Source organism: Mustelus asterias, chromosome 2 (genome assembly GCF_964213995.1).
Source record: "Mustelus asterias chromosome 2, sMusAst1.hap1.1, whole genome shotgun sequence".
Lineage (NCBI taxonomy): Eukaryota > Metazoa > Chordata > Chondrichthyes > Carcharhiniformes > Triakidae > Mustelus > Mustelus asterias.
This window is the reverse complement of record NC_135802.1, coordinates 1,650,415-1,665,816: the sequence shown is the minus strand read 5'-3', so window position 1 is coordinate 1,665,816 and position 15,402 is coordinate 1,650,415. Positions and strand designations below refer to the sequence as shown.

The 15,402-nt window shown below is 47.3% G+C and overlaps 1 protein-coding gene across 3 annotated transcripts in view; it reads right to left on the bottom strand.

The window, feature by feature from the left end:
- Positions 1 to 262: 262 nt before the first annotated feature.
- mapk15 (mitogen-activated protein kinase 15) overlaps positions 263 to 15,402 on the bottom strand; it is an 81,432-nt gene continuing 66,292 nt past the window's right edge. For all 3 annotated transcript variants that reach the window (XM_078227495.1, XM_078227504.1, XM_078227513.1), the window contains one exon: positions 263 to 1,203. In XM_078227495.1, the coding sequence (XP_078083621.1) occupies positions 1,018 to 1,203 (186 nt within the window). In that variant the 3' untranslated portion in view covers positions 263 to 1,017. The remainder of the gene's footprint in view (positions 1,204 to 15,402) is intronic.

Genomic DNA, 15,402 nt, shown 5'->3' with positions numbered 1-15,402 from the left:
TACAGAGGGAGTACTGCACTGTTGGAGGGGACAGTACCAAGGGAGCTCCGCAGTGTAAGAGGGGTCCATGCTGAAAGAACGGTGCATTGTCAAGTGCTCCTGGCTTCCCCTCATCGTGATGCTGTCAGGCAAGATGGTATGTACATCAATGGGCCTGTCACAATGGAGTCCCCTGACCCGGTAGGTGCAGGATCTGTCTACCCATAGTGCGGGTGCTGGTATATAAGAAGCACCTCACTGAGTCCTCACATTCAAACAACAGTTGTGAACATTTGTATCTCTTTTAATAAAGATCTAATAAAAATCACACATCAGCTGCTCTGGCATCTCTTCAGAAGTTCATTCTGACAGATTGGTCCTCATTAACTCCTGAATCAAAGATTCCACAAGCACCAAGTGTTTAAAGGGAATGACAAAGAAGAAACACCAAATTCTTCACCTGCATAAAGGCCAGCAGGAATGAGGAATCAGAGAGTGATCCAAGCTGAGAATGAAGCTGAACACTCTCCTGAACTCAGCAAATCGCAGTTAAAGTACAGCCCCCACTCACACAGGAGCCACACACTTCCCCACCCCCCGCATCCCCCAGGTTGTAATCCAAACTCCTATCCCAAAGGCACTTTCACAGAACAACTCTAAATACTGTGTGCGAGAGTGAGCCAGTCAGGATCAGTCCACAGTTTATAACGGAGGCTGCAGTGGACAGGGGGAACAAGTCAGGAGCAAATTGTGCAGAACTCACATGAATGCAGCAAGTTAGCCGCTTCTCTGCAGAGCTGATTGCATCGAGTTAATAATTCACATTAAAAATCATTTTTCACATATCAGATTTCAATGTACAAAACAATTTGGCATCTCCCACGTCACAGAGCTACGGGAATCAGAGTCGATATTCAACAGCAGTTCTGCCTGTGTCCTCTACAATTCCCACACAAGCTGTGTGCGTGTATAATTCCTGCAGTCTGTCCTCTGTACATTGTGCGCTGTTGTGTGTATGGCAGGCCCCGTGTTGTGTAGCTACGGTTTGTTCCGTATTTGAAGGTTACGCAGGTTTTCCAGCCCAGTTTGACTAATGACCCCGTAGCTTTGGGAATAGCTACCCCAGGCTGCTTTTGGATTTCCAGCTGCTTCCATGTTTGATGTTGTCTGGAACATCTTCTTAAATGGTCGACTCTCTCGAGCTTGTGACTGTGGCCTCGGATTCTGCAAAACAGGAAAAGAAGTGAAACTCTCCCAGTACAAGTCTCTTCCCAGAGATGTCACGAAATCAGCACAGGCCCGGGAGTCAGCTTCATTAATCCACATTACAGGGGAGACTGAAACCAATACACAAATCTCTGAAATCCACAGCACATCTGGCAGCATCTGTCGAGCGAGAAACACAGCTAATGTTTCAGATCAATAACCTCTCATCTGCACTGGCCCATATCACTGGGTCCCAGTACAAACCACACACAGGCAATGTCACAGAATCACACACTGCAGAACCAGTGGATGTGGTGTATTTGGATTTGATTTGATTTATTATTGTCACGTGTATTAACATAGTGAAAAGTATTGTTTCTTGCGCGTTATACAGACAAAGCATACCGTTCATAGAGAAGGAAAGGAGAGAGTGCAGAATGTAGTGTTACAGTCATAGCTAGGGTGTAGAGAAAGATCAACTTAATGCAGGGTAGGTCCATTCAAAAGTCTGATAGCAGCAGGGAAGAAGCTGTTCTTGAGTCGGTTGGTACGTGATCTCAGACTTTTGTATCTTTTTCGCGATGGAAGAACAAAGAACATAGAACAGTACAGCACAGAACAGGCCCTTCGGCCCACGATGTTGTGCCGAGCTTTATCTGAAACCAAGATCAAGCTATCCCACTCCCTACCATCCTGGTGTGCTCCATGTGCCTATCCAATAATGTGCCTATCCAATAACCACTTAAATGTTCCTAAAGTGTCTGACTCCACTATCACTGCAGGCAGTCCATTCTACACCCCAACCACTCTCTGTGTAAAGAACCTACCTCTGATATCCTTCCTGTATCTCCCACCACGGACCCTATAGTTATGCCCCCTTGTAATAGCTCCATCCACCTGAGGAAATAGTCTTTGAACGTTCACTCTATCTATCCCCTTCATCATCTTATAACCTCTATTAAGTCTCCCCTCAGCCTCCTCCGCTCCAGAGAGAACAGCCCCAGCTCCCTCAACCTTTCCTCATATGACCTACCCTACAAACCAGGCAGCATCCTGGTAAATCTCCTCTGCACTCTTTCCAGCGCTTCCACATCCTTCTTATAGTGAGGTGACCAGAACTGCACACAATATTCCAAATGTGGTCTCACCAAGGTCCTGTACAGTTGCAGCATAACCCCACGGCTCTTAAACTCCAGCCCCCTGTTAATAAAAGCTAACACACTATAGGCCTTCTTCACAGCTCTATCCACTTGAGTGGCAACCTTTAGAGATCTGTGGATATGAATCCCAAGATCTCTCTGTTCCTCCACAGTCTTCAGAACCCTACCTTTGACCCTGTAATCCACATTTAAATTAGTCCTACCAAAATAAATCACCTCACACTTATCAGGGTTAAACTCCATCTGCCATTTTTCAGCCCAGCTTTGCATCCTATCTATGTCTCTTTGCAGCCGACAACAGCCCTCCACCTCATCCACTACTCCACCAATCTTGGTGTCATCAGCAAATTTACTGATCCACCCTTCAGCCCCCTCCTCTAAGTCATTAATAAAAATCACAAAGAGCAGAGGACCAAGCACTGATCCCTGCGGCACTCCGCTAGCAACCTGCCTCCAATCCGAACATTTTCCAAGCACCACCACCCTCTGTCTTCGATCAGACAGCCAGTTACCTATCCAATCGGCCAACTTTCCCTCTATCCCACACCTCCTCACTTTCATCATAAGCCGACCATGGGGACTTTATCAAACGCCTTACTAAAGTCCATGTATATGACATCAACTGCCCTACCTTCATCAACACACTTAGTTACCTCCTCAAAAAATTCTATCAAATTTGTGAGGCACGACTTGCCCTTCACGAATCCGTGCTGACTATCCCGGATTAATCCGCATCTTTCTAAATGGTCGTAAATCCCATCTCTAAGGACCTTTTCCATCAATTTACCAACCACCGAAGTAAGACTAACCGGTCTATAATTACCAGGGTCATTTCTATTCCCTTTCTTAACTAGAGGAACAACATTCGCCATTCTCCAGTCCTCTGGCACCATCCCCGTGGACAGCGAGGACCCAAAGATCAAAGCCAAAGGCTCTGCAATCTCATCCCTTGCCTCCCAAAGAATCCTAGGATACATTTCATCAGGCCCAGGGGACTTATCGACCTTCAGTTTATTCAAAACTGCCAGGACATCCTCCCTCCGAACATCTATTTCCTCCAGCCTATTAGCCTGTAACACCTTCTCTTCCTCAAAAACATGGCCCCTCTCCTTGGTGAACACTGAAGAAAAGTATTCATTCATCACCTCGCCTATCTCTACTGACTCCATACACAAGTTCCCACTACTGTCCTTGACCGGCCCTAACCTCACCCTGGTCATTCATTTATTCCTCACATAAGAGTAAAAAGCCTTGGGGTTTCTGTAAGAAAATTACAGCACAGGAACAGGCCCTTCGGCCCTCCAAGCCTGCATCGACCATGCTGCCCGACTGAACTAAAACCCCCTGCCCTTCCGGGGACCATATCCCTCTATTCCCATCCTATTCATGTATTTGTCAAGACGCCCCTTAAAAGTCACTACCGCATCCGCTTCCACTACCTCCCCCGGCAACAAATTCCAGGCATCCACTACTCTCTGTGCAAAGAAGTTGCCTCGTACATCTCCTTTAAACTTTGCCCCTCGCACCTTAAACCTATGCCCCCTAGTAATTGACTCTTCCACCCTGGGAAAAAGCTTCTGACTATCCACTCTGTCCATGCCTCTCATAATCTTGTAGAATTCTATCAGGTCTTCCCTCAACCTCCGTCATTCCAGTGAGAACAAACCAAGTTTCTCCAACCTCTCCTCATAGCTAATGCCCTCCATACCAGGCAACATCCTGGTAAATCTTTTCCGTACCCGCTCCAAAGCTTCCACATCCTTCTGGTAGTGTGGCGACCAGAATTGAACACTATATTCCAAGTGCGGTCTAACTAAGGTTCTATAAAGCTGCAACATGACTTGCCAATTTTTAAACTTAATGCCCCAGCCAATGAACGCAAGCATGCCGTATGCCTTCTTGACTACCTTCTCCACCTGCATTGCCACTTTCAGTGACCTGTGTACCTGTACACCCAGATCCCTTTGCTTATCAATACTCTTGAGCGTTCTGCCATTTACTGTATATTTCCTTTCTGTATTAGACCTTCCAAAATGCATTACCTCACATTTGTCTGGATTAAACTCCATCTGCCATCTCTCCGCCCAAATCTCCAACCGATCTATATCTTGCTGATCCTCCGATGATCCTCATCGCTATCCGCAAATCCATCAACCTTTGTGTCGTCCGCAAACTTACTAATCAAACCAGTTACATTTTCCTCCAAATCATTTATATATATTACAAACAGCAAAAGTCCCAGCACTGATCCCTGAGGAACGCCACTTGTCACAGCCCTCCATTCAGAAACGCACCCTTCCACTGCTACCCTCTGTCTTCTTTGACCGAGCCAGTTTTGTATCCACCTTGCCAGCTCACCTCTGATCCCATGCGACTTCACCTTCTGCACCAGTCTGCCATGAGGGACCTTGTCAAAGGCCTTACTGAAGTCCATTTAGACAACATCCACTGCCCAACCCTCATCAATCATCTTCATCACTTCCTTGAAAAACTTGATCAAGTTCGTGAGACATGACCTCCCCTTCACAAAACCATGTTGCCTCTCACGAATACATCCACTTATTTCCAAGTGGGAATAAATGCTGTCTCGAAGAATCCTCTCCAATAATTTCCCTATCACTGATGTAAGGCTCACCGGCCTGTAATTACCTGGATTATTCTTGCTACCCTTCTTAAACAAAGGAACAACATTGGCTATTCTCCAATCCTCTGGGATCTCCCCTGTAGCAAGTGAGGATACAAAGATTTTGCTCAAGGCCCCAGCAATTTCCTCCCTTGCCTCTCTCAGTATAGAACATAGGAAAGCTACAACACAAACAGGCCCTTCGGCCCACAAATTGCGCCGAACAATTTCCTTACCTTCTAGGCTCATCTCTAACCCTCTATCTTACTAACCTCCACGAATCTATCCAAAAGTCTCTTAACAGGCTCAATCGAATCCGCTTCCACCACCACTACCGGCAGCCGATTCCACGCACCCACCACCCTCGGAGTGAAAAACTTACCCCTAACATCTCCTCCATACCTACTCCCCAGCACCCTAAACAAAGAACAAAGAACAATACAGCACAGGAACAGGCCCTTCGGCCCTCCAAGCCCGCGCCGCTCCCCGGTCCAGGATTGAATCCTGAATCCAGGATCCCCGCCCAATTTATCTACATACCAATATCCTATCCACCGAGCTGTCCCTCACAGCTACGATGCTTTGTTCATCACAACCTATTAACTCACCCCCACCCTCCCATTCCAGACCATGTGAACTCCAGGGAGAGGCGAAAACCCAGAGTGAAAACCCCCAGGGCCAATATGGGGAAAGAAAATCTGGGAAATTCCTCTCCGACCCCCTGAGGCGATCGAAATGAGTCCAGGAGATCACAATGGCCCTGATCGGAAAATGCTTCCCAACCCTAGTCATTTCCACTTCCACGAACACCATATGAATTCCCTGCCCCCGAGACAGGTTCCCAACTATCCGCAGTCTCGCTCTGTACTGGCACCAGCAAGATGATCATAGAATGAAGCCTTGAAACGAGAAACAAGGAACAATTAGCCCGCGCCGCTCCCTGGTCCAAACTAGACCACTCTTTTATATCCCTCCATTCCCACTCCGTTCATATAGCTGTCTAGATAAGTCTTAAACGTTCCCAGTGTGTCCGCCTCCACCACCTTGCCCGGCAACACATTCCAGGCCCCCACGACCCTCTGTGTGAAATATGTCCTTCTGATATCTGTGTTAAACCTCCCCCCCTTCACCTTGAACCTATGACCCCTCGTGAACGTCACCACCGACCCGGGGAAAAGCTTCCCACCGTTCACCCTATCTATGCCTTTCATAATTTTATACACCTCTATTAAGTCTCCCCTCATCCTCCGTCTTTCCAAGGAGAACAACCCCAGTTTCCCCAATCTCTCCTCATAACCAAGCCCCTCCATACCAGGCAACATCCTGGTAAACCTCCTCTGTACTCTCTCCAAAGCCTCCACGTCCTTCTGGTAGTGTGGTGACCAGAACTGGACGCAGTATTCCAAATGCGGCCGAACCAACGTTCTATACATCTGCAACATCAGACCCCAACTCTTATACTCTATGCCCCGTCCTATAAAGGCAAGCATGCCATATGCCTTCTTAGAACATAGAACATAGAACAGTACAGCACAGAACAGGCCCTTCGGCCCACGATGTTGTGCCGACCTTCATCTGAAACCAAGATCAAGCTATCCCACTCCCTACCATCCTGGTGTGCTCCATGTGCCTATTCAATAACCGCTTAAATGTTCCTAAAGTGTCTGACTCCACTATCACTGCAGGCAGTCCATTCCACACCCCAACCACTCTCTGCGTGAAGAACCTACCTCTGATATCCTTCCTATATCTCCCACCATGAACCCTATAGTTATGCCCCCTCGTAATAGCTCCATCCACCCGAGGAAATAGTCTTTGAACGTTCACTCGATCTATCCCCTTCATCATTTTATAAACCTCTATTAAGTCTCCCCTCAATCTCCTCCGCTCCAGAGAGAACAGCCCCAGCTCCCTCAACCTTTCCTCATAAGACCGACACTCCAAACCAGGCAGCATCCTGGTAAATCTCCTCTGCACTTTTTCCAGCGCTTCCACATCCTTCTTATAGTGAGGTGACCAGAACTGCACGCAATATTCCAAATGCGGTCTCACCAAGGTCCTGTACAGTTGCAGCATAACCCCACGGCTCTTAAACTCCAACCCCCTGTTAATAAAAGCTAACACACTATATGCCTTCTTCACAGCTCTATCCACTTGAGTGGCAACCTTTAGAGATCTGTGGATATGGACCCCAAGATCTCTCTGTTCCTCCACAGTCTTCAGAACCCTACCTTTGACCCTGTAATCCACATTTAAATTAGTCCTACCAAAATGAATCACCTCACATTTATCAGGGTTAAACTCCATTTGCCATTTTTCAGCCCAGCTTTGCATCCTATCTATGTCTCTTTGCAGCCTACAACACCCCTCCACCTCATCCACTACTCCACCAATCTTGGTGTCATCAGCAAATTTACTGATCCACCCTTCAGCCCCCTCCTCTAAGTCATTAATAAAAATCACAAAGAGCAGAGGACCAAGCACCGATCCCTGCGGCACTCCGCTAGCAACCTGCCTCCAGTCCGATAATTTTCCATCCACCACCACCCTCTGTCTTCGATCAGACAGCCAGTTACCTATCCAATCGGCCAACTCTCCCTCTATCCCACACCTCCTTACTTTCATCATAAGCCGACCATGGGGGACCTTATCAAACGCCTTCTCCACCTGTGACGTCACCTTCAAAGATCTGTGGACTTGCACACCCAGGTCCCTCTGCGTCTCTACACCCTTTATGGTTCTTCCATTTATCGTGTAGCTCCTCCCTACATTATTCCCACCAAAATGCATCACTTCGCATTTATCAGGATTGAACTCCATCTGCCATTTCCTTGCCCAAATTTCCAGCCTATCTATATCCTTCTGTAGCCTCTGACAATGTTCCTCACTATCCGCAAGTCCTGCCAGTTTTGTGTCGTCCACAAACTTACTGATCACCCCAGTTACTCCTTCTTCCAGATCATTTATATAAATCACAAACAGCAGAGGTCCCAATACAGAGCCCTGCGGTACACCACTAGTCACAGGCCTCCAGTCGGAAAAAGACCCTTCCACTACCACCCTCTGTCTTCTATGACCAAGCCAGTTCTCCACCCATCTAGCCACCTCCCCCTTTATCCCATGGGATCCAAACCTGTGGCCTCTCGTGACAACCATTTCAGCCCTGGGTAAAAGCCTCTGAGAATCCACTCTATCAATACCTCTGGAGTATTCTGGGGTATATCCCATCAGGCCCTAGGGACTTGTCTACCTTAATGTTTCTCAGGAACCCCAATATCTCCTCCTTTTTGATCTCAACATGACTCAAACTATCTACACATCCTTTCCCAGACTCATCATCCATCAAGCCCTTCTCTTTGGTGAATGCTAACGCAAAGTACTCATTTAATACCTCGCCCATTTCCTCTGGCCCCACACATAGATACCCTCCCTTGTCCTTGAGGGGGCCAACCCACTCGCTCTTTATATATGTATAAAATGCCTTGGGATTTTTCCTAATCCTGCTGGCCAATACTTTTTCATGACCCCTTTTAGCCCTCCTTATTCCTTGCTTAAGTTTCTTTCTACTTTCCTTGTATTCCACACTTGCTTCATGTGTTCCCAGCCTCCTAGCTTTGACAAATGCTTCCTTTCTCTCTTTGACTAGGCTCACAAAATCTCTCGTTATCCAACGTTCCCAAAACTTGCCATACTTATCCTTCATCCTTCCAGGAATGTGCCGGTCCTGAAACCCTATCAACTTACACTTGAAAGCCTCCCACATGCCAGATGTTGATTTGCCCTCAAACATCTGCCCCCAATCTGCATACTTCAGTTCCTGCCTAATATTGTTGTAATTAGTCTTCCCCCAATTTAGCACCTTAACTTGAGGACTACACTTATCTTTATCCATCAGTACCTTAAAGCTTACTGAATTGAGGTCACTGTTCCCGAACTGCTCCCCTACTGAAACATCAACCACCTGGCCGGGCTCATTCCCCAATACCAGGTCCAGTATGGCCCCTTCCCTAGTTGGACTATCTAGAACAAAGAACAAAGAACAGTACAGCACAGGAAACAGGCCCTTCGGCCCTCCAAGCCTGTGCCGCTCCTTGGTCCAACTAGACCAATCGTTTGTATCCCTCCATTCCCAGGCTGCTCATGTGACTAGCCAGGTAAGTCTTAAACGATGTCAGCGTGCCTGCCTCCACCACCCTACTTGGCAGCGCATTCCAGGCCCCCACCACCCTCTGTGTAAAAAACGTCCCTCTGATGTCTGAGTTATACTTCGCCCCTCTCAGCTTGAGCCCGTGACCCCTCGTGATCGTCACCTCCGACCTGGGAAAAAGCTTCCCACTGTTCACCCTATCTATACCCTTCATAATCTTGTATACCTCTATTAGATCTCCCCTCATTCTCCGTCTTTCCAAGGAGAACAACCCCAGTCTACCCAATCTCTCCTCATAGCTAAGACCCTCCATACCAGGCAACATCCTGGTAAACCTTCTCTGCACTCTCTCTAATGCCTCCACGTCCTTCTGGTAGTGAGGCGACCAGAACTGGACGCAGTACTCCAAATGCGGCCTAACCAGCGTTCTATACAGCTGCATCATCAGACTCCAGCTTTTATACTCTATACCCCGTCCTATCAAGGCAAGCATACCATATGCCTTCTTCACCACCTTCTCCACCTGTGTTGCCACCTTCAAGGATTTGTGGACTTGCACACCTCGGTCCCTCTGTGTTTCTATACTCCTGATGACTCTGCCATTTATTGTATAACTCCTCCCTACATTATTTCTTCCAAAATGCATCACTTCGCATTTATCCGGATTAAATTCCATCTGCCACCACTCCGCCCAATTTTCCAGCCTATCTATATCCTGCTGTATTGCCCGACAATGCTCTTCGCTATCCGCAAGTCCAGCCATCTTTGTGTCATCCGCAAACTTGCTGATTACACCAGTTACACCTTCTTCCAAATCATTTATATATATCACAAATAGCAGAGGTCCCAGTACAGAGCCCTGCGGAACACCACTGGTCACAGACCTCCAGCCAGAAAAAGACCCTTCGACCACTACCCTCTGTCTCCTATGGCCAAGCCAGTTCTCCACCCATCTAGCCACTTCTCCTTGTATCCCATGAGCCTTAACCTTCTTAACCAACCTGCCATGAGGGACTTTGTCAAATGCCTTACTGAAATCCATATAGACGACATCCACGGCCCTTCCTTCATCAACTGTTTTTGTCAGTTCCTCAAAAAACTCCACCAAATTTGTAAGGCACGACCTCCCTCTTACAAAACCATGCTGTCTGTCACTAATGAGATTGTTCCGTTCTAAATGCACATACATCCTGTCTCTAAGAATCCTCTCCAACAACTTCCCTACCACGGACGTCAAGCTCACCGGCCTATAATTTCCTGGGTTATCCCTGCTACCCTTCTTAAACAACGGGACCACATTCGCTATCCTCCAATCCTCAGGGACCTCACCCGTGTCCAAAGGAGCGACAAAGATTTCCGTCAGAGGCCCAGCAATTTCACCTCTCGTCTCCCTGAGCAGTCGAGGATAGATGCCATCAGGCCCTGGGGCTTTGTCAGTTTTAATGTTCCCTAAAAAACCTAACACTTCCTCTCTTGTAATGGAGATTTTCTCTAATGGGTCAACACCTCCCTCCGAGACACTCCCGGTTAACACGCCCCTCTCCTTCGTGAATACCGATGCAAAGTATTCATTTAGGATCTCCCCTATTCCCTTGGGTTCTAAGCATAATTCCCCTCCTTTGTCCCTGAGAGGTCCGATTTTCTCCCTGACAACTCTTTTGTTCCTAACGTATGAATAGAATGCCTTAGAATTATCCTATATTGATAAGGCTGCACCTATCTCCATACTGTTTCAGGAATCCCTCCTGGATGCTCCTTACAAACTCTGTCCCATCCACGCCCCTAGCACTAGGTGAGTCCCAGTCAATATAGGGTAAGTTAAAATCTCCCACCACAACAACCCTGTTACTTTTACACCTTGCCAAAATCTGCCTACATATCTGTTCCTCTATCTCCTGCTAGCAGTTGGGTGGCCTATAGTAAACCCCCAACATTGTGACTACACCTTTCCTATTCCTGAGCTCTACCCATATTGCCTCGCTGTATGAGCCCTCCAAGGTGTCCTCCCGGAGTACAGAAGGTGGAAGAGAGAATGTCTGGGGTGCATGGGGTCCTAATTATGCTGGCTGCTTTGCTGAGGCAGCGGGAAGTGTAGACAGAGTCAATGGATGGGAAGCTGGTTTGTGTGATTTTGGTAGAACTAACGTGGAGGGGAGCTATATGATAAATGGCAGAACCATAAAGGGTGTAGATACGCAGAGGGACCTGGGTGTGCAAGTCCACAGATCCTTGAAGGTGACGTCACAGGTGGAGAAGGTAGTGAATAAGGCATATGGCATGCTTGCCTTTATAGGACGGGGCATAGAATATAAAAGTTGGGGTCTGATGTTGCGGTTGTATAGAACGTTGGTTCGGCCGCATTTGGAATACTGCGCCCAGTTCTGGTCACCACACTACCGGAAGGACATGGAGGCTTTAGAGAGAGTGCAGAGGAGGTTTACCAGGATGTTGCCTGGTATGGAGGGGCTTAGTTATGAGGAGAGATTGGGTAAACTGGGGTTGTTCTCACTGGAAAGACGGAGGATGAGGGGTGACCTAAAAGAGGTGTATAAAATTATGAAAGGCATAGATAGGGTGAACGGTGGGAAGCTTTTTCCCAGGTCGGTGGTGATGTTCATGAGGGGTCATAGGTTCAAGGTGAGGGCGGGGGGAGGTTTAACACGGATATCAGAAGAATGTATTTTACGCAGAGGGGGTGGGGGCCTGGAATGCGCCGCCGGGTAAGGTGGTGGAGGCGGACACACTGGGAACGTTTAAGACTTATCTCGATAGCCACATGAACGGAGTGGGAATGGAGGGATACAAAAGAATGGTCTAGTTTGGACCAGGGAGCGGCGTGGGCTTGGAGGGCCGAAGGGCCTGTTCCTGTGCTGTATTGTTCTTTGTGATGGATTGGGCTACATTCACGACCTTTTGTAGTTTCTTGCAGTCTTGGGCAGAGCAGGAGCCATACCAAGCTGTGATACAACCAGAAAGAATACTTTCTACGGTGCATCTGTAAAAGTTGGTGAGAGTCGTAGCTGACATGCCAAATTTCCTTAGTCTTCTGAGAAAGTAGAGGCGTTAGTGGGCTTTCTTAACTATAGTGTCAGTATGGGGGGACCAGGACAGGTTGTTGGTGATCTGGACATCTAAAAACTTGAAGCTCTCGACCCTTTCTACTTCATCCCCATTGATGTTGGCAGAGGCATGTTCTCCTTTACGCTTCCTGAAGTTGATGACAATCTCCTTCGTTTTGTTGACATTGAGGGAGAGATTATTGTTGCCGCACCAGTTCACCAGATTCTCTATCTCATTCCTGTACTCTGTCTCGTCATTGTTTGAGATCCGACCCACTACGGTGGTGTCGTCAGCAAACTTGAAAATCGAATTGGAGGGGAATTTGGCCGCACAGTCATAGGTGTTTAACGAGTAGAGTAGGGGGCTGAGAACACAGCCTTGTGGGGCACCGGTGTTGCGGATGATCATGGAGGTGTTGTTGTTGCCTATCCTTACTGATTGCGGGTCTGTGGGTTAGGAAGTTCAGGATCCAGTCACAGAGGGAGGAGCCGAGCCCCTGGCCACAGAGTTTGGAGATGGTTTTTGTAGGAATAATGATGTTGAAGGCTGAGCTGTAGTCTATGAATAGGAGTCTGACATCGGTGTCTTTGTCATCCAGATGTTCCAGAGTTGAGTGTAGGGCCAGGGAGATGGTGTCTGCTGTGGACCTGTTGCGGTGGTAGGCAAACTGTAGTGGATCCAGGCAGTCCGGGAGGCTGGAATTGATTCGTGCCGTGACTAACCTTTCGAAGCACTTCATAATGATGGATGTCAAAGCCACTGGCCGATAGTCATTAAGGCACGCTGCTTGGTTTTTCTTAGATACCGGGATGATGGTTGTCTTCTTGAAGCAGATAGGGACCTCAGGTTGGTGTAAAAGTTTGGTGACCTCGGATACATGTTCGGCTGAGGCTTCCAGGGTGGAGGGCATGCTCTCACTGACCTCTTGCTCAAAATGGGCATAGAATGCATTGAGCTCATCAGGGAGGGGTGATTGGTACTGGCGATTCTACATGCCTTCATCTTGTAGCCTGTTACATCTTGCAGATCTTGCCATAGTCGGCGGGGGCCCATGTGGCTAGCCTGGGACTCTAGCTTGGTCCGGTATTATCTTTTGGCATCTTTGATGGGTCTCTTTAGATCGTATCTGGCTTTCTTGTAAAGGTCAGGGTCGCCTGACTCGAACACCTTAGACCTGGACTGCAGCAAGCAGTGGATACCCCTGTTCATCCATGGTTTCCGGTTGGGGAACACATGGATTTGCTTCTTTGGCACACAGTCTTCTACACACTTACCAATGAAGTCAGTTACTGTAGTGGCGTACTCGTTCAGGCTGGTCTCGGGATTTTCAGAAGGCAGGGGCTTAGTAAATAAAATTGGAGTTCATGGGATTGGGGTAATATATTGGTTTGGATTGAGAATTGATTAGCAGACAGAGATGTTCTGGGGACCCGGGTTCGAATCCCACCACGGCAGACGGTGCAATTTGAATTCAATAAAAAATATCTGGAATTAAGAATCTACTGATGACCATGAAACCATTGTCGATTGTCGGAAAAACCCATCTGGTTCACTAATGTCCTTTAGGGAAGGAAATCTGCCGTCCTTACCCGGTCTGGCCTACATGTGACTCCAGAGCACAGCAATATGGTTGACTCTCAACTGCCCTCTGAAATGGCTGAGTGAGACACTCAGTTCAAGGGTAATTAGGGATGGGAAACAAATGCTGCCCCAGCCAGCGACACCCATGGCCCACGAATGAATTAAAAAAAGAACAGAATAAACAGATCTTTCTCAGGCTGGGGTACGACAAGGATCTGTTCTCGGTCCACAGCTGTTAACAATCTATATAAATAATGGGCTTACATGAATCTATATCCATGAATGATCTAGAAATAAAACCAAAATACTGCAGATGCTGGAATCTGAATCAAAAATTCAGCTCTGACAAAGGATCACCTCGACTGGAAACACTGGCTCTATTCTCTCTCCACAAATGCTACAAGAGCTGCTGAGATTTTTCAGAATGATCTAGAGATCTATTTAAATGAATCACAATCTATACAAATGATTTGAAAATGCGAGTCGATATGTTGTAGCTGTACTGGGATAGCTTGGCTAGGGGAGCGGCAAGTTCTGGAGCACAAGTCATAATACTATTGCCGGGATACTGTCAAGGCCCATTGCCGTTGCAGGGTTCCGTGCCTTCAGCCACTTCTGAGTAGCATGTGCTATGAATCAAATTGGCTGAAGACTGACATCTGTGATGCTGGGGATCATTCCCTTGGCACTTCTGGCTAAAGATTCATGGCAGATGGAATACAGAAACATAGAAAATCGGTGCAGGAGGAGGCCATTTAGCCCTTGAAGCCTGCTCTGCCACTCAATATGATCATGGCCGATCATGCACTTGCTGTATCCCACTCCCGCTTTCTCTCCATACCCCTTTAGCCACAAGGGCCACGTCCAGCTCCCTCTTGAACATATTTAATGAATTAGCCCTCAACAGCTTTCTGTGGAAGAGAATTCCACAGGTTCACAAGTCTCTGAGTGAAGAAGTTCTTTCTCATCTCAGCCCTAAATGGCTTGCCCCTTATTCTTAGACTATGATTCCTAGCTCTGGACTTCCCCAACATTCGGAACATTCTTCCCCCATCTAGCCTGTCCAGACCCATCAGGATTTTATATGTTTCTATAAAATCCCCTCTCATTCCAGCATCTGCAGTGGGGTATCAGACTGTTCGGAGGGACCGACAGGAAGGTAAGGGAGGTGGTGTAGCTCTGATATTTAAGGATGATATCAGGGTGGTAGTGAGAGATGGTATAGGTTCTATGGGGAAAAAGTTGAATCCATTTGGGTGGAAATTAGAAATAGGAGAAAAAGTCACTGATAGGCGCAGTCTATAGGCCAGCAAATAATAACATCATGGTGGGGCGCGAAATAAACAAAGAAATAACTGCTGCGTGTAAAAATGGTACAGCAATTATCATGGGGGATTTTAATCTACATCTCAATTGGTCAAACCAGGTCGGTCAAGGCAGCCTTGAGGAGGAGTTCATAGAATGTTTCCGCAATAGCTTCCTTGAACAGAATGTAATGGAACCGACAAGGGAGCAAGCTATCCTAGATCTGGTCCTGTGTAATGAGACAGGAATAATTAATGATCTTACAGTTAGGGATCCGCTTGGAAGAAGCGATCACGGTATGGTTGAATTTAAAATACAGATGGAGCATGAGAAGGTAAAAT